Source organism: Lissotriton helveticus, chromosome 5_1, assembly GCF_964261635.1.
Source record: "Lissotriton helveticus chromosome 5_1, aLisHel1.1, whole genome shotgun sequence".
NCBI classification, from domain to species: Eukaryota; Metazoa; Chordata; class Amphibia; order Caudata; family Salamandridae; genus Lissotriton; species Lissotriton helveticus.
The window spans coordinates 1,810,893,577-1,810,917,623 of NC_136065.1; the positions used below are offsets into that span (position 1 = coordinate 1,810,893,577).

At 45.9% G+C, this 24,047-nt stretch overlaps 1 protein-coding gene across 1 annotated transcript in view; it reads right to left on the reverse strand.

The window, feature by feature from the left end:
* The window catches only part of ADAM11 (ADAM metallopeptidase domain 11), a 381,539-nt gene that overhangs the window by 140,100 nt on the left and 217,392 nt on the right, over nt 1–24,047 (reverse strand). The window contains exon 14 of the mRNA XM_078645153.1: nt 20,178–20,229. Coding sequence (XP_078501279.1) covers nt 20,178–20,229 — 52 coding nt within the window. The remainder of the gene's footprint in view (nt 1–20,177; nt 20,230–24,047) is intronic.

Below are 24,047 nucleotides of genomic sequence, written 5' to 3' on the forward strand. Positions count from 1 at the left end.
CCAATACTGTCAAAAGTTAATGTTAATCTTTTATGGCCAATGGCGTAAAATCAAGGGACTTTAGAGTTGGAACTTTCTGACCTTCTTTCCCTGCAGGTAGTAAATGTGTGCAGGGTGGAGGAAGGGGGTATGGAAGATAGATTTAGAAGGGAAAACAACTGGGGTATTTTAAGATGCCTTTGCATGTAAGAATACTCTGTACTGTGTGTTCTGACTGTTTGGGTTTCACAATGGGGGAGTTGGAGAGAAGTGCAAAGGACAGCTGGCTGAGGTTGTTATCAGGATCTTAAATAAACCCTTTTTAAGAACCCTACTTTGGATTCCCTGCAGTATACATTGCTACACTGGCAAACAGCAGAAGAACCTTTTTCCTTTTGACCTCACCAGCTACCACTGCTAATATCTCAACTCATCTGCTGAACTATTTATCCCCTTGTTTTGGCTGGAATTGCCATCTCAGATTTTATACAGTTAATACGTTTGTTTAAGTGGTGTGTAATCTGCTGCTTATCTACTGGAATTTTCTTTTCACATCACTCAGAAACACCATCAAGAACTATTAAACTTCAAGGTCAGTTTTGTAAACTGTATTTCTTTAACTTTGTGTGCGGCTTCCAGTTAATTAAATTTGTACCCTTTTTTATCAATAATTGAATTAGCCTATTAATATTAAAGAGTGCGCAAGGGCGCCTCTTAAGTTCGAGTACCAAACCAGTCACAGATACAAGACATGTGCATACATTGCAAACAGTGTGAACCTGTCAGGATGCTTCTTTCTTTGTGTGCATGAGATCTGCTTGCCTTACCAGCACAAGACACACAAACGAGACCTCTGGTGATACGTCCATTATTGTGCACATGAGAACTAAGGCATCCAATTAGGATGACGGGCAGACTTAGTCCGTCCACCATCCCATCGTGTGAAGGGACCGCCAGCCATAAGAGTGGGGGTCCCGTGGGGGGTATTAGGATGCGCCCGCCACAGTGGCGGGCGCATCCCGTATTCTTAGCATTGTGGCGGGCGGTGCTGAAAGCACGGCCCGCCACAATGCTAAGAATACATCTTGTGCATTTCAAAGCACAACGTGACAGGCACCGCGCGGTACCCCCCATGTGCACCCCCCACCCCCTCGGAGTCCCTGGGGGCCCGCAACGGTCCCATGCAGGGAGACTCTGCATGCCTTTCTGCCACCACGGAAAGGCATTATTGAATGCCCATTGTAATATGGCTGGCGGTGTCTGATAGACACCGCCACCATATACAACCCTTTTCCGCCCCGGTCGCAAGGCGACCGGGGCGGAAAAGCTGCGGACGGTCTTTCCGTAAGCCGCGGACCCCTCAGCAATGTTAATATGGCGGGGGTACTTTGCAGCAAGGATGGCAGGCAGATAGCCCCCGCCAGGCCGGCGGTGGCTACCGCCAGCGTGGCGGGGGCGATCCGCCCGCCATCCTAATGGGCCCCTAAGTTTTTAGCCATAATTTCTCAGTGCTACTATGCAGAATGTTATCCCGCACCATTTTCTTATCTTCTCCTGGACAACCAGTGCTTCGCTGGTGTTAGTTTCCAACCACTAGGCCACTGTATGTGACACTTCAGTAAGTGTGGAACGTAAGACCTCCATTCATATGCACTATGTATGTCCTGAAGATAAGGAGGTATTTATTACATTTATCGGATCTTTCTGATTAAGATGCCATAGGGTTAAATTAATTGGAAATATGCATAAAGAAGTTGAATATTAATCATCTTCCTAAGATTATTTCTGCGTTTGAACTGTACTTTTTTGGGGACAGAATGCAGAGATCTGACGAGTCTGTTGGGAGTATATAACTTCTTTATGCTTCAACATGTAATTTTAGTTCTTCATGTGAAGAATATCTGCAGGATCAATTAATTTTGGGTTGTGCAACTGAGAAAGCTAGAGAATCATTGTGACGAAGACAATCCCTCGCTGAAAGAAGTTTTAACCATTGCTAAAACATTCCATGGCATGTGTTGAAACTATCAAAAAGGAGAATGTTCTGCAAGAAAGGGCTGATGGTGACAGAATGAGAATTGTGTAAACGAAAACGAAAAGTCTAAGAAATCACAACTTAGATGTTTTCATTGTAATAGTACCTCTTATTCAGCTAATCATAAGGATTGTCCGGATTGAAAATCTCTACGCAATAACTGTGGAAGAAAGGGTCATTTAACGAATAATTGTGGGTGACAAGGAGAAGTGAGAAAGGTGGATTGTATCTTGGAGTTCGAATGTAATGAAATTATTTTGCAAGCAAAGGCAAATGTTGATGGGGTCCTTCTGAAAAAGTGCACATTGAAGGTGCTCCTGTCAAAATGTTATTTGACTAAGGGGCCAAAGTTACATTCATACCCAAGATCTTTTATGACTTTGAATTGAAAGGGAACATTTTTAAACCTGATATAAAACAGTTCAGTTCAGTGAAGGGGAGATTCTCTTATAAGTTGATTTCACCAGAGGGATTTAATGGTTTATATTGTTATGTAAGGATAATGCTACTTACCAGTATGCATCTGTTCTTGGCATGTAGAGCTGCAGAGTTGTACACTAAGCATTAGATCGCCACCTGGTGTTCGGCTCGGATGATTGCATGTTGTCGTTTTGGAAGAAGTCTTTTGTAGTCACGAGATAGGTGACTTCTCCCTTGGACGATAGTGCGCATGGGCATCGGCTCCATCCTTAGATTGTTTTTCGCCATGATGGGAAATGATGGAGTTAGTAGAAATAAAGAAGGGATGTCCATGTGTATATCTAATTAGGATGAAACTGGAACAGATACAAATCCCGGGGAGGCGGGAGGGCGTGTACAACTCTGCAGCTCTACAAGCCAAGAACAGATGCATACTGGTGTGCCTCTCGCTTCGACCCCAGCAATTTCCGCGCTAGGACACTCGTGAGTGTCGGTGCGCGCTACAAATCCATTATAACATAACATAACATAACATAACATAACTGGTAAGGAGTAGTTTCTGTCCTGCAACTCCAGTTCTGTAGTAGGGGTATCTCTGTTATAGTCATAATCTAGTGAATAGTCCCGCCCATGTGCGAGGACCCCGGCAATCAAAAATAATCTCTTAAGTTGTCAGAAAATTGCAGAACTGCAAAGACACTTAAGAGAAAATTTAAAGACAAATAATGCAGCCTATATCCACAGGCTACACTGTCCAGTACTTCAACTAGAAAATTCCACCAAAAATCCACAAACAGCAAAGCCTGTCCAGATTTCCCTTGCTTCAACAGCAAACACCCTCAGAAATGATAGAGAGGAAGGCATGGACAGACAAGCCCCATAGGCTGCCATTATGTGGCTTAAATAGGATACTGTGCCTTTAAGAGAACTTTCCAGAACTTCTCCCAGTATCCCAGAATGCATAGCAGGTCCCTCTCACTTTCAGTTCTTTTTGAAGGCGTAACACGCCAGACCTGTCGCATTCCTTAATTGAACATCTCTCTCCACCGGGGAGGCGGGAGGGCGCTTATGACTATAACAGAGATACCCCTACTACAGAACTGGAGTTACAGGACAGAAACTACTCCTTCTGTAGTAGGGGATCTCTGTGTATAGTCATAATCTAGTGAATAGAATGGCAAGCCCATCCCCACACCAAAGCGGCGGTGGAGAAAAGAGAATTAACACCACTATTGTGCGAACAGATTTCGCAGTGAAGCCTGCCCAACCTGAGCGTCTGCCCTGGCATCAGTGTCCAGGCAGTAATGCTTAGCAAAGGTATGAACCGACTTCCAAGTGGCCGCCTTGCAGATTTCTGCAATCGGAACATTACGGAGCAAGGCTGTCGTGGCAGCTTTGCCCCTGGTGGAATGAGCCTTAGGCTTACCTCCTAAGGTCTTATTAGCTTTTTGGTAACACAACTGTATGCAGGACACAATCCACCGAGAGATAGACTGCTTAGAGGTCGCAAGACCCGTCCTGACTGATCCATAATTGATAAACAACTGGTCAGACCTACGAATATCTTTGGTCTTATCCAGATAAAATTTCAATACCCTCCTAACATCCAGTGAATGTAACGACCATTCCGCCGGAGATGAAGGATTCTGAAAAAACGTAGGCAAAGTTATGGTCTGGTTGACATGAAAATCAGAAATAACCTTGGGAAGAAATTTAGGGTGAGTACGCATAACAACCTTAGCAGCATGAAATACAGTATAAAGTTCTTGGCAACACAGAGCCTGAATTTCACTCACCCTGCTGGCCGATGTAATGGCCACGAGGAACGCCGCCTTCCAGGACAGGTGCTGCAACGAAGCCTTATGAATAGGTTCAAAAGGCTCCTTCATCAGTCTGGACAGCACCACATTCAATTCCCATGAAGGCGAAGGAAGCCTGACAGGAGGGAACACTTTCTTCAGGCCTTCCAAAAAATCTTTGATCACAGGGATCTGGAAGAAGGAAGTCTGTGAAGGACATTTCCTGTAGGTAGTCAAAGCAGCAAGATGAACCTTAATGGAATGGACATTAAGGCCAGACTGCGCCAACTGTAGAGGATAAGGAAGGATGACATCTTCCTTACATGTCGTCGGATAATAGTTCTTGGACTTGCACCAGATACAAAACCTCTTCCACTTGTACGCATAAGAAGTCCTAGTGGAAGGTCTCTTAGACTCCTTCAGTATGTGCATACTATCTGCAGGGAGATTCAAATGACCATATTGCACTATCTCAGGAGCCCTGCTGCCAAACTCAAAGACGAGAGGTTGGGGTGCAACAGCAGCCCCCCGAACTTCGTGAGAAGGTCCGGCCTGCACGGCAGCCGAATGTGAGGAAGGAGAGACCGGTGAAGCAGGTCCGTGAACCACCACTGCCTGGGCCATTCCGGGGCAATCAGTATCATCCACGCCCTGGACCGCGACAGCTTGATGAGAACCGTCGGAATCAGGGGAATGGGTGGAAAAGCGTACAGAAAGCTGTTCGACCAGTTGATCCATAACGCATTCCCCAGCGTCCCCGGCTGGTAGTACCTGGAGGCGAAGTCTCGGCATTTGCTGTTTTCTGCGGTGGCGAACAGATCTACGTCTAGAGTTCCCCACCTTGCGAAGACTTCTCCTAGTACTTCGTCGTTTATGACCCATTCGTGGTTTTCCTGGATTAGTCTGCTCAGTGCGTCCGCCTGAACATTCTGCACACCTGGCAGATGGGTCGCCGTTATCGTCAGTCCTCGAGCCAGAAGCCAGTGCCAGATCGCCTGCGCCTCCTGCGACAGAGTGCGTGACCTCGAGCCCCCCTGCTTGTTGAGGTAATACATTGTGGTCGTATTGTCCATCTGTACAAGTAGAGAGTTGGTCTGGAAGGACGGGTGAAGGGCCTTTAGTGCCAAGTGAACCGCTCTGAGTTCCAGGAAATTGATGTGGTACGTGGACTCCGTCGGGGACCACGTCCCTTGAATTTGCAGGTCTCCGGAGTGCGCTCCCCATCCCTGGAGAGAAGCATCCGTCACGATAGTCTGAGTGGGAATGTCCTTGTGAAAGGGAACCCCCCTGAGGAGATTCTCCACTGAACACCACCACCGCAGAGACTGAAGAGCATGCAGAGATAGACGTTTCTTGTCGTCCCAAGATCCTCTCCTCTGATCCCACTGATCCTCCAAGCACTCTTGCAACGGTCTCATGTGCAGCCGTGCATGGGGCGTGAGAAAGATACACGAGGCCATCGATCCCAGTAGAGAAGACACCGTCCTCACCGTCGTAGATGGAGTGGTCATAAGAGCCTGAGCCTTCTGAAGGAGTGATAAACATCGCTCTTCCAAAGGAGACACGCTTGCCGACAGCGTATCGATGGAGGCTCCCAAGTACTGTATGCACTGGACTGGAGTCGGTACCAACTTGGACATGTTGATGTGCAACCCTAGCTTGTTCAAGAGAACGCACGTCTTCTGGAAGTGCGCTTGCGCTTCCGTGAAGGAGGAGGCCTTGATCAACCAGTCGTCCAGGTACGGGTAGACAAACACCTTGTGTCTCCTTAGGTGTGCGGCTACCACCGCCATGCACTTTGAGAATGTTCTCGGCGCAGACTTCAGTCCGAATGGCAGTACTGTGTATTGATAGTGATGGGCGCCGACTTGGAACTTCCTGTGTTTGTGTGCAATGGGCACATGGAAGTATGCATCCTGGAGGTCTATGGCACACAGCCAGTCTCCCCGTTGCAGCTGAGGATAAATCTGATGCAACGACAGCATGCGAAACTTTTCTCTGCGAATCCACTTGTTTGCTTGTCGCAAATCCAGAATGGGCCTGAATTCGTTCTTGTCCTTCTTGCGAACCAGAAAAAACCGGGAGTACAGACCTCTTCCTCTTTGAGACAGAGGTACGTCTTCTATCGCCCTTTTCCTTAACAGGATATCGGCCTCCTGCTGGAGCTCGCGCAGTTGATACTGTGAGCTGACCGGAGGGATTGATGGAGGCGGGCTGGTGAACCGAAGACTGTATCCATTGCAAACAATATTCAGCACCCACTTGTCCTGAGTAATTTTTCTCCACTCTGCCAGAAAAGATTGAATGCTTCCCCCCACCGGAGCGGGTAACAGTTGCAGGGGAAGTAAGCGCTCAGGGCCTAGACCCGGCCTGGCCTTTAGTCGCTGGAGTCGACTGATGGCCGCCTCTGCCTCTCTGGCGCTTCTGGAACGGCCTTCTGAACTGCTGCTGTTGTTGTTGCTGCTGTTGTCCAGAAGACTGACCACCCCCTCTGCCTTGACCACCGAACCGACGTTGGAACGGACGGTACGACTTCTTGGTCTCCTTGGGTCTCTCCAAACCCACCGTTGTGAGCGTTTCGGCCTCCGCCTCCATGCGGGCCATGTCATCATCAGCGTGCTTCCCGAACAGGGTTTCGCCAGAGAATGGGAGATTGGCAATCCTTTGTTGAGCGTCCGGTTTCAGAGACGTAAGGCGGAGCCATGCATGTCTCCGCTGGTTAATTCCGTGGCAGAAACCATGCGCCGCCAGCTGAGAAGAGTCGGCTGCAGCACTGATGACTTGATTCGCCACCAACATCCCTTCGTTCATCACCTCTTGGAAGTCTTCCCGCTTGTCCCGCAGTAGGAGCTCCACAAACTGTTGAAGGGATTCCCAGAGGGCTCTGTCATACCGACCCAACAAGGCAGTGGCACTAGCGGCCTTCATTGATGTCGCCGAAGTCCCACAAACTCTTCGCCCAGACGAATCCAACCACCTAGATTCCTTATCCGGTGGACCTGTGGAGGAAGGCGTGGTGGCATGCTGTTTGCACGCCGCCGTCACAATCACCGAATCCTGAGGGAGCTCCACCCTTAGAAAGGCCGGGTCCGAGTCCGGAGCCCGGTACTTCTTCTGCAATCTCGAGGGCGCCGCCTTAGTCACCGCAGAGGTGAGAAAAAGATCCATGGCCGGTTCCTCCAGGCCCGGCACCAGTGGCAGTAACGGCCGAGACAAATGCTTCTGGTGTAGCGTCTCGAAGATGACTGATGTCTTGGGAGTGGGCACCGTCAAAGTAATGCCCAATTTCGCCGCACCACGCAACAGCATGTCCTGGAAGGACACCAGATCATCAATCGGTGAAACCCTCGTGTCTGGCGAATCCGACAAGGTCGGGGAATAGTCCCTGGTCCCTGACGACCTGGTCCGGGAACGAGACCTGTGCCTCCTGTGGCGCCGTCTAGATCGTGTGGAAGACCTGTTGCGCGAACGGTCCCTTCTCCTGGAACGGGAGCGCTACCTCCCAGCACGTGGGCGCTCCACCGGTTTCCGTGGAGGCGTCTTCCGTGGCCTATCTCGGGGCTTCGGAGTAGGTGTTCCCTTAGGAGGTGTCGGAAGCAGAGGCAGCGACACCGACCTCGGTGGCCTGACAGGAGGCCCCTCCGGCAAAGGCACGGGCCCACGAGGTGGGACCGGCGGCAGAGGTTGCCCCGCAGGGGGTAGCGGAGGTAGCGGCGGATTAACCGGAGGAACCTCCTTCGGTAGAGGTGGGGGAGTCGCAGGCCTTGACGGTGTATAATACCGCCGAGTACACCGAGCCCGGTGACTTCTTCGGGGGAGGAGCATGTGACCCAGACCCTCCAGAGCGTGAGCGACGCCTCCGACGTCCTTCCCCAGATCCAGCGTGACTTTTTGCGCCAGAATCCCTTCTGCGCCACTTAGGGGAGGCGGAGATCCTCGGGGACGCTGACCTCTTCCTGCTCGACGTCGAGCGTCGTTGTTCAGGTGTGGAACGACAACCCCTCGACTCCGGCGTCGAACGCCGTCTCCTCGACGCCGAGTGCTTCTTCCTCGACGACGACCGCCGTTCCCTCGACGACGAGCGGTCGGACCTCGACGGCGAGCGTCGATTCCTCCTTCTCGTCGACCGTTTCTTCACAGTCCTCGACGTCGAGGATCCCCTCGACGGCGATCTGCTCGACGGCGACCGGCGGTGCCTCTTCGACGGCGAGCGCCGGTGCCTCCGTCGTCGACGGCGATGCCTCGACTCCGACGTCGACGACGCCGTCGGCGGTGACCTCGACGGCGGCCTACCCAGGCCTCTCGACGTCGATCTCCCACGCTGTCTCGATCGGGAGCCCCGGGGAGAAGGGGAACACACCGTCGTCATCCCTCTCGACGTCGTCGTCGATGCAATCGACGTCGACGGAGACCGGGACCTTTTGCTGGGGGAGCCCCCGCAGAGGCCTCAGCAGGGGCAGAGGGAGCCTTCCCAGCCTGCCCAGACCCACCTGCAGCCTGCAGTCGCCTCTCCTCCAGGCCTTGGAGCCTAATTCTCACCCTTTCCCTCAGGGTCCTTGTAGAAAAGGTCTGGCAGATGTCACAATCTTCAGGGACATGCTCTTCAGGGAGGCAAAGAATGCAGACGTCGTGTGGATCAGTCTTGGCCTTCTTCCTTCCACATGCTGGGCACTTGTCAAATAAAGCAGGCATTTTAGGTCCCTAAAAAAGCCTGAACAAACACACAGAAGTGAAAGGAAACACCAAGTAGCAACTGAAAACACTTTTAAATCCAAAAAGTGTACAAAACTCCAATAAACCCTTGAAAAAGGGAGAGCTCAATGCACCAGGGTCCTGTAAGCAGGAGCCGGAAAAAAGAACTGAAACTGAGAGGGACCTGCTATGCATTCTGGGATACTGGGAGAAGGTCTGGAAAGTTCTCTTAAAGGCACAGTATCCTATTTAAGCCACATAATGGCAGCCTATGGGGCTTGTCTGTCCATGCCTTCCTCTCTATCATTTCTGAGGGTGTTTGCTGTTGAAGCAAGGGAAATCTGGACAGGCTTTGCTGTTTGTGGATTTTTGGTGGAATTTTCTAGTTGAAGTACTGGACAGTGTAGCCTGTGGATATAGGCTGCATTATTTGTCTTTAAATTTTCTCTTAAGTGTCTTTGCAGTTCTGCAATTTTCTGACAACTTAAGAGATTATTTTGGATTGCCGGGTCCTCGCACATGGGCGGGACTATTCACTAGATTATGACTATACACAGAGATCCCCTACTACAGAAGTAGCATTTTCCGTTCGAGGCATATGAGCTGCAGATTGTACACTTAGCATCAATTGTGCAGCAGTGTCCTCTCTAGCGGTGGTTACCTGTATCTGTTGCAGTAATTTGACAGAGAGTTTCTAGGACAGCTTGGCCTACTGCAGCTTGCTGCTTGGCTTGCACATCAACACAGTAGTGTTTAGTGAAGGTGTGTGTTGTAGACCATGTTGCTGCCTTGCAGATGTCTTCCCTAAGAAAGCCATGGAGGCTCCTAGTTTGCATGTGGAATGCGCTCTAGGAGGAACTGTTAATGTACCTTTTGCTTTTTGAAAGCATATTTGTATATATTTTACAATCCAACTTGCAATTCCAGCTTTAGAGATGGGGTTGCCCTTATGTGGTGGAGAGAAAGCTACAAACAGCTGCTTTGTTTTGTGAAAGGATTTCGTCCTATCTATATAATAGAGAAGAGCTCTTTTAACGTCTAGGGTGTGTAGAGCTCTTTCTGCTACAGAGTCTGGGTTTTGGAAAAACACCGGTAACTCTACAGATTGGTTTAAATGAAACGGAGTAATGACTTTTGGAAGGAATTTAGGATTTGTTCTGAGAACCACTTTATTACGGTGTAATTGTAAAAATGGTTCTTGTACAGTGAAAGCTTGAATCTCACTAACTCTCCTAAGAGAGGTTATAGCTACTAGAAAAGCTGTTTTCCATGTGAGGAGTTGCAGTTCACATTTGTGTAGAGATTCAAAAGGTGGTCCCATGAGCCTTGTAAGATGTTTAGGTTCCACATTGGAGAGGGTGGTAACCTGGGAGGAATGATTCTTTTTAATCCTTTCATAAATGCTTTAATAGTAGGCACTCTAAATAAAGACAGATGTTGTCTATTTTGTAAATATGCTGCAATTGCTGCCAGATGTAGGCGTATAGATGAATATGCCAAGTTACATCTTTGTAAATGTAGAAGGTAGCAAATTATATTTTGGATGGAAGCATCTAGGGGATTAATTTGGTTATTGTTGCAGTAAATGGTAAATCTTTTCCATTTAGAAGCATAGCAAGCTCTAGTAGTAGGTCTCCTGGCTTCTTTAATGATATTCATAAAGTCTGGTGGTAGGTTAAGATAACCAAACTCTAAGACCTCAGGACCCAGATCGCCAGATTCAGTTGGCTTGGGTCTGGATGTCTGATGTCTCCATGGTTCTGAGTTAGCAGTGATGGTGTCAGACGTAGTTTTTGGTGTGGAACTAGGGATAGTTCTAGCAGTGTTGTATACCACGGTTGGCATGCCCATGTGCGAGCTACTAAAATCAGTTTGAGCGACTGTTGTCATAGCTTGCGCACTATTAGTGGTATTAGTGGTAGTGGCGGAAAAGCGTACGCAAATCTGCCTGACCAGTTCATCCATATCGCATTGCCCTTGGACAGTGGGTGAGGAAACCTGGCGGCGAAGGTTGGGCATTTTGCGTTTTCGTGTGTGGCGAACAGATCTATGTCTGGATGACCCCACTTGTAAAAGAATGGTAGAAGAACTTGCGGATGTAGCTCCCATTCATGAATTTGTTGTGTCTGTCGACTTAACAGATCTGCTATCTGATTGTGAACTCCTGGAAGGTGTTCTACTAACAGATATATGTGTTGTGGAATGGCCCATCTCCAAATGTTCTGTGCAAGCTGGGATAGCTGTAGAGAGTGTCCCCCCCCCCTGTTTTTGTATATAGTACATGGCTGTCATGTTGTCCGTCCGGATTAAGACAGGTTCGAGGAAAGGCCGCCCTTTTGTCAAGTTTTTGGTGTTCCACCACTGCAGAGAGCGATGTGTGCGGCTGTCTACCAACACCAGGTCTGTTAGTTGTCCTTGAGCCTGATTCCACTGTTGTGCTAGACATTCCTGTAATGGCCGCATTTGCAGTCTTGCATATGGTACAATAAAGATGCAAGATGCCATCATGCCTATTAGTCTCATGAACACTCTGGCTGGGAGAGAGTGTTGATGTTGAACCTTTATGACTAAGGCTTGAATGCTCTGTATCCTTGCTGGACTGGGATACGCTAGAGCTGTAGACGTGTTTAGTGTGGCCCCTAAATATTGATGTACATGAGAGGGATGTAGGTGCGACTTGGTGTAGTTGATTGTGAACCCTAAGTCGTGCAATATTTGAATTGTCTGATATGTGTGTTGGACACACTGATTGAATGATTTGGCTTTTATGAGCCATTCGTCTAGATATGGGAAGACATGTATCTGTTGTCTTCTGAGATGTGCTGCTACTACTGCTAGGCACTTTGTGAACACTCTTGGTGCAGTTGTTACCACGAATGGAAGGACTTTGAATTGATAATGCTGTCCTTCCAGTACAAACCTCAGATACTTCCTGTGAGAAGGATGTATAGGAATGTGGAAGTAGGCGTCCTTTTGATCTAGTGTGGTAAGGAAGTCCCCTTGTTGCAGCAATGGGAGCACTTGTTGTAAAGTGATCATATGAAATTGATCTGAGTGTATATATAGATTGAGGGACCTGAGGTTGGAAATTGGTCGTAATGTCCCGTCCTTTTTGGGTATTAGAAAATACAGCGAGTAAACCCCTGTTCCTTGATGTTGTAAAGGAACTATTTCTATTGCGTCCCTTTGAAGAAGTGATAGGACTTCTTGTTTGAGCATTATAAGATGTTCTGCAGACATTGGATGCTGCCTGGGTGGTATGTGTGGAGGGGTAGCTATAAGATCGAGGCAGTAGCCATACTGGATAATTTGTCTTACCCACCTGTCTGTTGTGATGGAATTCCAGACAGGTAGGAACTGGGTTAGTCTGCCCCCCACAGGAGTGGAGTGCTGTTGGGGGAGCAGAGGGAAGTCACTGTTTTGTGGTGGAAGAGGTTCGATTATTGTTGTTACCTTGACCTCTTCCTTTATTGTTGTTGCCTCTATAGCCTCCTCTAAAATATCCTTTACTGGAGGATGTCTGTGTATTGGATTTGAAGGAAGCTGTATTGTCTGCTCCAGTCTGTTTGGAACCTCCTCTATAGAAGGAGCGACGAAAAGTAGCCTCTAGCTTGTGTGGATTGCAAAGCTCCCATAGATTTGGCTGTATCGGTATCTTTCTTCATTTTCTCAAGTGCTGTGTCTACCTCTGGTCCAAACAATTGATGTTGGTTGAATGGCTGATTTAAGATAGTAGTTTGCACTTCCTGCTTAAATCCTGAAATGTGTAGCCACGCATGACGTCTAAGTAGGACACTAGTGTTTACAGCTCTAGATGCAGTGTCTGCTACTTCAAGTGCGCACTTGATTGAGGCATTTGAAGTTAACTTGCCTTCTTGTATAAGGTCGTTTGCCCGCGCCTTATATTGGTCAGGTAGATGTTGTAGTAGTGTCTCTAACTGATCATAGTGAGCCCGGTCATATCTTGCAAGGAGGGCTTGTGTGTTAGCTATACGCCATGTATTGCTAGCTTGTGCAGCTATCCTTTTGCCTGAAGCATCTATGACCTTAGATTCTTTATCAGGGGATGGTGCTTCACCTGATGTCTGTGAGTTTGCTCTTTTCTAGCATTTGACACGACTAGGGAATTTAAGGTTAGCTGTCCTTTAATGTAGGCAGGGTCCCCAGGAGCAGGCCTTTACTTTTTCTCAATTCTAGGGTTTAGAATCCTAGCACGTACAGGATCTTTAAATACTTCTGGAGCATGTTTGATGACCCCTTTAATCATAGGCAGAATTTGAACAGACCTTTGTGATTGTTCAAATGTATCTAATAAAAAGTCTTCCTCTGCCTCATCTGAATGCATGGTGACCCCATGATAGATGGCAGCCCTATTCAGTAAGTGCCCAAAACCAATATTGTCTTCTGGTGGAGAAGGTTTTGATGGATATGAATGTGGGTCAGGAATATCTGGCACATCTTGTGGGTTTGGGTACTCCCAATCTGGATCATCAATAGGGTAGGGAAAAGGCTCATCTGGGTCTACCCCTCCCCCTATGCTATACTCATCATCATTTGGAGGTGTATGTGGTAAAGAATGAGGATGAGAGTTTTCAGGAGAATTTTGAGGTGAAATGTTAAGAGGAACAGGAGATGAAGGAGAAGGAAGTATAGGAGACGAAGGGTGCATAGGAGATGTGGCAGAGTCCTTCTTCTTGACAGGCACTGCAGGGCTAGGTGCTGTGTCTGACTTCCTCTTCCTGTGTGGTGTAGTGGATACATGACCTGTCTTTGGGTCAATGTAGATCTTCTTTTGTAGAGGATCAGGGTGGAAAAAGTCTTCTCCTTGCGGAACTTTTGCTGGCGCCAATTTTTTTCGGTTCCGGGCGTGGTTGCTACTTGTCTTTAGCCTTAGGAGTTGTTACTGTGTCCTTGGGGGTAGATTTCGGCACCAAAGGTATTGTTTTCGGAGTCGTAGGCTGTTTCGAGGGCTTGAGCGTATCAGAATCAGGCTTTGTAGGTTCCGGGTACCGAGAATATTGGCTTCGGAGTGGAAGCTGGTCTCGTCGGCCTCAAGGTGTCAGACTCTGGCTTCATAGTTTTGTCTTTAGAAGTCGACGGTTTCGGAGCCGGGACTTCTTTCGGTTTCGGTGCCGAGGGAGCTGGTGGGATGGGCACGTGCGGCTTGCTCGGTAAGGAGCTACCGGAAGGCTCGAGTATTTTCTTCGGAGCCGTGCTCGATGGCGGGGCTTTCGAAGTGTTTTTTCGGTCGCGACTGGGCACCGGAGGCGGATTGTTGACCTTTCGCTTCGATGTGGGTGCTGCGTATGTGGCAGGGGCAGTAGTACTTACGCGCTGCCCCGATGGTATAGAGTCATCGGAGTCGTCTGCCCGGATACGATTTGGAGATCGTCTGAATCTTCTTCGGGGCCGATCTCTGCATGTCATGTCGACGGGCCCTCCGATATCGGATGGTCTTCTTGGCTCAAAAGGATGCACGGGCTGTACAGCTGGATTCGTCGTGTTCTGGCGATAAGCACAGGTTACAGACGTTTATCGATATCGAAAGTAGTTTGGTGAATTTGAATACGTTTTTACGCGTCGAAGTACTTGAAAAGTAGATTTCGAACCGGAGCGGACAAGTTGCATCCGAACCCAGTGGCAGAAAAAAACAATCTAAGGATGGAGCCGATGCCCATGCGCACTATCGTCCAAGGGAGGAGTCACCTATCTCGTGACTACAAAAGACTTCTTCCAAGACGACAACAACATGCAATCATCCGAGCCCAACACCAGGTGGCGATCTAATGCTAAGTGTACAATCTGCAGCTCATATGCCTCGAACAACCTTTTCTTAATGTGTATAGGAAAGTGTTAGGATGTTTAAAGAACTGTATCCATTTCATTAAGATTAGGTCTGGCTCAGTACATAAAGTAAGTAAAGTCAGAAATGTACCATTAAAAGTAAAAGATGACTTGGCACACAAGTTAGAAAAATTAAAGAGAAATGGAATAATCGAGGAGATCGAAGGGTGTTAATGGTTGTCACTTGAAGTATTGGTATGAAAGGCAAATGGTGAAGTGGGACTATCTGTTGACCTAAGGGAACTGAACAAATGTGTGACTGTGGATCACCATCCTTTGTAAACATAACTGAGATGCTGAGTTCTTTGAGTAACACAAAATATTTGTCTTCTCTTGATTTAACATCTGGATACCATCAGATTAAATTTCATCCTTTCTCTCAGAAAATAACATCTTTTATTACTCCATTTGGCACTTTTAAGTATATCAGAATGTCCTTTGTAATGATTTCTGCTTCATCTGTTTTCCAGAGGGCAATGGAAGATGTACTTAAAGGTATATCAGTAGTTAAAATATATTAGGACAATGTATTGGTGTTTGGAAGTAGTTCCAGTGAGCATGATGAGGGTCTGTGTGAAGTTCCTGCTAAGATGAAAGTTAGCGGTCTTAATCTGAAGTTAGAAAAATGTGAATTAAACGTGGCTGGCATTGAATATCTAGCCATTACATCTCTTATGGTGGTATTCATCATAAGCAGGAATTAGTAAATGCAATAAGCGAGATGCCATTCCCTAACAACAAAGTGGAATTTTTGAAATTTCTTGGGATGTCAGAGTATTATTGCAAATTATTGCAAATATTGCAGAGAAAAGTAAAAAAATGAAAGCCTTGCTGAAGAAAGATATTGAATTCATGTGGGACTGTGAATGTGAAAAGGAATATTAGCTTTTAAAGCCTGAGTTGAAGATTGCTATTTGTTTACGCAGTTGAGCCTGGTCAAGAAACTATTTTGATGACAAATGCCAATTCAAAGTGCCTGGGACCAAGTTCTGATGTAAGTGACTGAAGGCCAAAAGAAATCCATTTGATTTGAAAGGTGCCGATATGAATTTTTCGGTTATAGAAAAGGAAGCATTAGCGGTGTGCTGGGCAGTGCAGAAATTAAGGACATTTTTGAGGCGTTGGGTTTTTAAAATGAAAACAGACCACAAACCCTTCAGAGGATTTTCATTAGCAAAGGAATTGGTATAATTTCAAGTAGGATCCACAAGTGGGTTATAGTTTTGCAACAAGTTGGATTTAATAATCCTGGTGCGGAAAACGCTCTGGCTGATTGTCCTCCCAGATTGTGTAGTTAGAGTGTTTTGTGTGATGTGAGGACATTTTTGATGGCAAATTTCATGGTGAGGAATTGAAAGTATGTGAAGTGACGTGTGGTGCTATACTTGAGGATAAGTGGTTAAGAGAGTTAATGGGTGATCAAACGTTCATGCGGGAAAGATGTGATAGGATTCTAGGATGTGAAGGTGAAACTTTCTGTGAGAGATAGGATTCTGTTCAATGGAAGCAGATTAATTCTACCTGTAAATTTGAGAGATTGTATTATTTTCATGGAACGTGAAAGTCATTTAGGGCTTTCAAAAACTAAGAAAAGGATTTGTGCTGACTACTGGTGGCCAGGGATGGATTTAACGGTGGAAAGGAAGGTGAGAGATTTTATTGAATGTGTGAGAATGTATAGAACATTGAAATGTAGGACCCAACCCAAGTGTGCTCATAACTTACCACCTGGTCCTTGTGATGCGATAGCCCTGGAAATACTTGGTTTTATTAGCACTTCTAGTGTGGATCATGACATTCTGAGTTGTATGGATATGTACTTCACGTGGCTAGAAGACTGGATTGTAAATTCTATTGAAACAAGAGTGGTTGCTAATTTTGTTTGATTGAATATTTAATCAGAAAGACTATCCTTCAGTTTTGTTAACAGACAATAGAGTTCCACATCAAGAGAGATAGACAATTTATTGAAAGATAAATGAATAGTGAACAAGAAGTCAGCTTTATATTATCCAAAAACTATTGACATGATTGAGCGATTCAATAAGGTGTTGAAATAGTCCATACAGCCGGAGGGAGTGAGAGACAAAGCGAGAGTGTAAAGGTTGACCCCTCATTCCACAACAGATGCAACTCCCGTTGAGCTATTGAGGGAAAAGGAAGCCAGATTGTTTTATGTGTCCCAGTTGGGTGAAAAAAAGGAGAGGATGTGGAGTTGAACCAGTTGTCAAGGGAAAATGAGTGGATGGAGGGCAAATAAATGGAAATTTTGAGGAGAAAAGAGGAGTTTGATGATCAACTAAAGTACAGATATGGGACTGGGTGAAGATCAAACTTCCCGGTATATGTACCTATGTTTCTAAATTCAGCTGGCCGATGAAGATCATCAAAATGTTCAAGAATGCTGTAAAGACTGATGACCACTGGATTTAGAATTTAGGTAGGGTGGTCTAATGTAGTTTGGGTGGCTCTGGTCTCACTGGAACCAAATCTGAACATGTGTCTTCACATTCTGAAGAACAACCGAAAATTCTCAAGGATTTGGGGAAAAGAGCTGCAGAAGCTTGAACTGAGATGAGAAGAAGCACTAGAAAGAGTATAAAGCCAACTTTCCTAAGAGATACCATTATATAGTTTACTTTGTGTCTCTAATTTGGTAGAAGTATTTTACTAGTTTGGTTGAGTTTGCATCCTAACATACCTAATGTATATTGGATGAGTATGTGTATGTATGTTTTTTCCTCTGTGCTTTTATTTTGTTCTGTTTGTTTGTATGGGTGAAGGGTGTGTAATTTTTCAAGCTGCCTATGCATGTAAGAGAACTGTGCACTGGTATTCTGAAGATGTTCGGATTTGATGGTGGGGGAGTTGGAAAGAAGTGCAAAGGACAGCTGGCTGAGATTGTTATCGGGATTTTAAAACCCTTTTAAGAAGCCTCCGTTGGTTTCCCTGCCATATACATTGCTACAGATTACATATGGTAGGAAGAGCATTGGATGATTCTCCATTACTAGAGAAACAAGCACTGGTAAAGCTAGCAGGTCTCAGTAATGGCCGAGCTATTGTCCTTGTCAATGGGAATGTCTTTTTGTCATGTTGTCTACCACCACATCTGCTATTGAGCATGGTTGAAAGTTACTGAAAGCCCAACATCACAGGATGTCGAGCCATCGTCGTGTCTCTTTGCCCCCTATGTTGAGTTTATTGTCTTGCTCCTCCTAACTCCAAAAGGCGCTGTGAAGGGGCCTGCGCTGGCTGCATCACAGCGCTTTATTCAGTGACTGTCAACTATCCTCAACACAGATGTGCTGCTAGACAACATGCGTATTCACATTGACAAGGCCAATAACTCAGGAATTGCCAAGGTCTATTGGTTTTGCCAATGCTTGTTGACAGGGTCTTGCTGAACAAATGTGCAACTGATAATGACAAACAGTTGAGGAGCTTTGAAGTGAAGCGAGGATGTTGCGCAATAGTCCAAAGCTGCCCACAGGGGAGCTGGGGAACCAGGTATGAATCTTGGGGTCGGCTAAACAATTTGTGGTTCTGGGTAAATCAATTATGCTTCACCCTGTCTACATCAATGAATGTGTCATTGTGAAATGTAACTGGAGAGCACTTAAAGCGGTCGAATACCATCGGCTTGTGTTAGCACTATAGCAAGATGGAGCGCTCCAATACCACTGGCTCGTGCCAAAAAAAAAAAACACCAGTGACCCAGGGGGTGGTGGGTGGCGGATGGGTCAAGCAGGGAAGCAGGAGGGGATGGGGAGATGGGCACGGAACAACAGAAAAATAAAACCTTACCAGAAGCAGAATCAGCGACAAAAATTTATTTTTTGTTACGTAATGTAATTGGTGAGCATCTTAAGCACTCCAATGCCATTGGCTTGTGTTCGCACTGAGGCAAGAGGGATGACGAAGCGAGCGCTCCAATACCATCGGCTCATGCAAAAAATAAAAATTAAACAAGTGCTGTTCATGTTTTAACAACTTTTTAAGAAATGCATTAGTTTACATACACACATGCATTTTAGTGGTATGTGTGTATGTGTACAAGGGAGACGGCCTAAAAACACAAATACTCCTATGGAGTGCTTGAAAATAAAGAAATAAATAGCTCTGCAAACCAGGAGCAGTGCATCGAGACATGTGATTGGTCCATGCTTTATGGGACGGCCAAACAGAAGAGGGCATGACGCCTGCATGCCATGACGAATGGCATCAAAGAAAATGAGAGCGACGCTGATGAAAGCCAATGGTAGGAGAGGGACAACCTGTAAGTCCACAGATAGAACACAACACGTCTCTTCGAGACAGCGCATGTGCTGTCTAACCGAGACCTAAAAAATTGTGGTGTAGTGCGGGCGAGGCTTGGCTGCTGTGGCAGCCAAGCATCATGCGATTTTTTCTGAGTCATAATCAGTCTCTATGGATCCATGTTTTCTGTGGTTTCGATGTGCCCACACTTCTCCTGCAGATCACTGACGTTCCTGCATGGCGCTTCAGACAGAATGTTTTTCTCTTAGGTGTGTAGTGTTTTTGGCTTGAGGCTCCTACAAACTGAAACTTGTTGATCAAAAAGACAGCATAAAGTCATTGAAGCTACTCTACAATAAGTAAGCAGAAAAAAATATATGACGATGGTACATGAGCAAGGGCCATTGTGGAGTTCAGATAAATGTTATAAAAAAGTGCCCAATGACAGGCATGTGGACAGAATGACGTTTGCCGAAAAGATACCGTCATCTGCAAGTCAAATCACAAGTTTGATAGTTTTCTATCATTGCAAAGTGTGTACCATTAACCCCTTGCGTGCGCATGACGGAACCACGTCGTCATGAGCCACGGGTGGCGTCTGCTCATGACGGGGTGGTTCCGTCATGCGGCTTCCGCTCCGCCCCCAAGTGGCATTAATTTCCCGCCTGTACGGGCGAATTAATGAGCAGGCGGGGCTGTGACGGAACCATGACATCATGAGCACACGCCGCCCATGACTCATGATGGCGTGGTTCCGTCACGAGCACGGAAGCGCCACGCTCACCCCCCCATACCCCTTGCACTGCGGCGAAATTCGTGCCGCGGCGAAGGGGTTAAATTGGATAATAGTAACACATTTAGTGTTTGTAGAAATGAATTCACATTAACAAATTAATGTTATTCAAGTGAGTGCCCACTTCGCTCCATTTTCATCTTTTTTTTCCAAAACCTTCCACAGCCACATTCTGCATCCAACCACTAGATGACAGGATAACGCAAGGCATGCCACTAACTGTTTTGAGAGATTCCCATTAACAATGGCCACACAAACAACTTGCACAAATCATTTTCTCACATATCCCTGTACGTTTCCACTCATTTCACATGCACCGTACTGACAGCCCCCCCCGACCCCTCTCGTTACTCACCCTGTATCCTCCATGATGCACCCAAGCCAGGAATCCGGACACCTACAGTCTCCTGTGGGAAAAAACAAGAAAGAAATCTTTGTTTGGAGTGACACTATGTCCCAGCGAGCAATCTGTAGCAGTGCACCAGTGCCATTCCATATACCAGGAACTGAGACATTGGCTGCATGTGACATCAGAATGAAAACAAATAATGGGCCATTACAGGTTAATATGGGCACTTTTTAGGATTTGTTTATGGAATAGTGCCTAGTACCATCAAGAAATATTTTGCGTAGCATGGGATATATAACTACAATCCAAGCATGCGTTCATAAAAGACCTGGTTTGCCAGGCAACCTTGTAAGAGTCCAGATTAAACTACCTTTGCACAAGTTATTCCCCCACCATCAACCCTTTTAACCAAAGCTCTTTAACACCCCCCTCCCTTGTGTTTCAGGCCCTCCTTTTAATTAGAATCTTCCTAACATCTGTGTTCACTGATGACCCTTGTATGAAGTAGGGGGATGGATAATAAAAGTTAAGGACAACAGGGTGCCCGGACATTGACCTGTGTTCTCAGAGTGATAGTCCCGAAAAAGGAAGTGGGGGGACTAACCAAGTTAGGCAGTATGCAAGGGACATCATGGCATATGACATTACAGAGCGTGACATAACATGTGTCATCGCAGGAAGTGGAATCACAACGCATGACCTCACAGGAAGTGACATCACAAGAAGCGACATCATGTCTTAAGATCTCACACATATGTTTAGCATGTCTATCATGAGTACATTTGAGTGCATTACATCATTTAACAAAGGAGAATTTGCGTCAGAGGTGTGCCAAAAAAGTGACGCGACCACGACGCAAAATTTGGGCCTCAACTTATACATTTATGTTTTTTAAGCTTTGCAACAAAGAAACTGGCTACAAGGAGAAATGGGGCAGCAAATCTGTTCTGCTTAATTGGTTGCAAAGTCTGCATTTTAAAAATATCTTTTGGGATTAAGTCACCTGCTGCATAGATCTTTGTGTGCCTAGTAAACCTCAAGGAAATAGTGAAGGTAAAATTACTCTGGAGATTAATGCACTTGCTGTAGAGATCTGTTTTTTGTCTTATCCCAGTTTTGAATCAAAGTATCATAAACAGAAATATGTCTCCTGCAAAATACATCAAGTGAAACGAAGGACACAGATTTTTATTTTATGTAGATAGATAAGTGGGTTAGAGCTTTTAACACAGAGATTATTTTGATATTGGCAGCTCATAAATAGACACATTTCTAATACAGCACACAGAGCTATGAAAGACATGTGACACCTATACCTTGTGACCCTCCCTGTCTTATGTAACACATCCTGTACACTGATTTACACATATGTGATTTATTGTCAATATATAATGTGTATGTGTATGTGTGATGTGAAGCGCTCCGATAGCCTGGATTGGGATGAATAGCAATATAAAAGAAATAAAACAAAATAGTGGTATTTAAATTGTTATTTGTGTAAATCCAAGGATAGACCAGTACATCTGACATTCTTACGGTGCATGCATATGTCTCATATAAGAGGGACTGAACAAAGTCAAAAGCATGTCTCTATTACGGACCTGTGAAGTCATAACTAGCTGTGAGCCTTTGTTTCCCCTCCATTGCATTTGCAGCTGGTGTGAGGTTCCAGATTGCTCCCAGCCAGGATACTAAATCAAAAGGAGGCCTGGTGGCACCTTAACGTTGGCCTTTATTTTTGGCTCAGCTGGAATGTAAAATAGTGAAGCTCCCTCACCTGCACGTTGCCATTTCCAAAGTATAATGTCCCTGTAACCATTGTTTTTTGGCACTGAAATATATATATATATATATATATTCACGCTCCAAGGTTGTTATATATATATATATCCAATTCTCTAATTCTCTTCTAATCCACAGAAAAGAAAAACGGCACTCACAGGGCTTACAATGCAACATAGAGGCATGGCAGTCCTGTGTAATTATGTGGCACTGAGTGGTATTTGGAGTGTATATTGAATTGAGTGCAGTGTAATTATGTGGCGTGTGATTATGTGGCACTGAGTGGTATTTGGAGTGTATGTCGCTTTGAGTGCAGTGTAATTATGTGGCGTGTAATTATGTGGCACTGACGAAGGAAACCATTCCGAAACGCGTCTGAATAAACACTGCTGCTGCAACTTGTAAGCCCTGTGAGTGCTGTTATTCTTTTCTGTGGATTAGAAGAGAATTGGAGCAAGGATATTGTGCGCTGCACCACCGCAATACCGGCACCCGTATCGCGAGTGCCCCGCCTTTAGTGCAGTCAGGAGCAGGATATACATATATATATATATAGAAGCTCCCAATTGCATCGGCAATCCCGAGGCACTCACCAGCGGGTGCAGATTCCGCGCCGATACTCGCGATCAATTATTAAAGCTCAAACCATTTCCATCACGAAATGTATAACGCACTCCAGGGGTAAGTGGCAAGATTTTATTTCAGCCCACAAACTTGTGTAACAGACGCATTTCGGACACAAAGTCCTTCGTCAATGTTTACATGTTTGACCATCTAGCGGCGCAATTTATGCATTATTTCACAGGTAACTGAAAACGGACAATTATTTCAGCGCATTTCAGATATAGCGGCCATCTTAGAGAAGGTTAAATAACACATTTCACATTGCTATTGCATAAACCGCTAAAGCCGGTATATTAGGTATATATTGCCGCGTATCGGCAATTGACCGACATCTTTACCTGAGCGCTGTTAGGCTGTCCGTCTAATCAGTACAAGAGCACAAACATATTCACATAAATATGCACATACCACAACCACATCGATCAATCTGATGATTACTGATCTAGGTACAAATGCATACTGTATTAAATACCATAAATCAAGGCTGGTAATAAAATAAATATACAGGAAAAAAGAAGAATAAGGCCGTGTATCGGCTTTACACCACACCTGAGCCACTTACCCCTGGAGTGCGTTATACATTTCGTGATGGAAATGGTTTGAGCTTTAATATATACATTTCTGAAAGAGCTCTTGGCACTCCCTTCAAGCACACCCTCAGTCCCAGTGCTTCTTGACTTGGGTTGCAAATCAATCATGGACCAGGCGCGACTGCGGCCTCTGCTTTTGTGGGCCCGTCTGTGGAGGGTCCCGGAGCTAGCCTCCTACGCAGCTGGTCTGTCTGAGGTAATTGCAATGGAGGAATGGCACCGAATCAAATGGCTGAGGGACATTAAGAGCCTTCTGGTGGAGCTGGGTTTGGAAGATTGCTGGGCTACTCGATCCGCCCCTCCGAAAGCCACCCTGAAGAAGATATATTGGGACTGGGTAGCCACCAAACTCATTCGCAATCCTCGTCACTGCAACTCGACCGCAGCATTTCTGAGAATTAAAGACGTAGTTGCCTATGAGCCCTACTTGGACTTAATCTCCATTCCCCTGGACAGGGCTCTTTATTTCAAACTCAGCGTGGGCACCTTACCTTTGGCCGATTTGGTGTCCAGGTGGAGATCTTCAACCTCCCAGCCCTCAGCATTCTGCGCGGTGTGTCTGACACGGGTTGAGACGGTGGCACACTTCTTTTTTGAATGTCCTGACTACCGTGCCCCAAGGAAACGCTGGTTACTACCTCTATGCAGGCTCCTTGGCACAAGACAGCATCTGGTGGCCCTCCGCATTTTTTTGACCGATACATCCCCTCCCATTGTCTGTGCTGTCTCCAAATTTTTAAAATGGGCTTGGATGATCCGAGCAAAAAGGCTTTCCTTTTCAATTTAATCCTATTTTAACTATTTATTGTATTTTTTATCTGAATGTTTTATGAATTATAACTGATTATCATTATAAGCCTTGGAATTGTATTTTGTAATG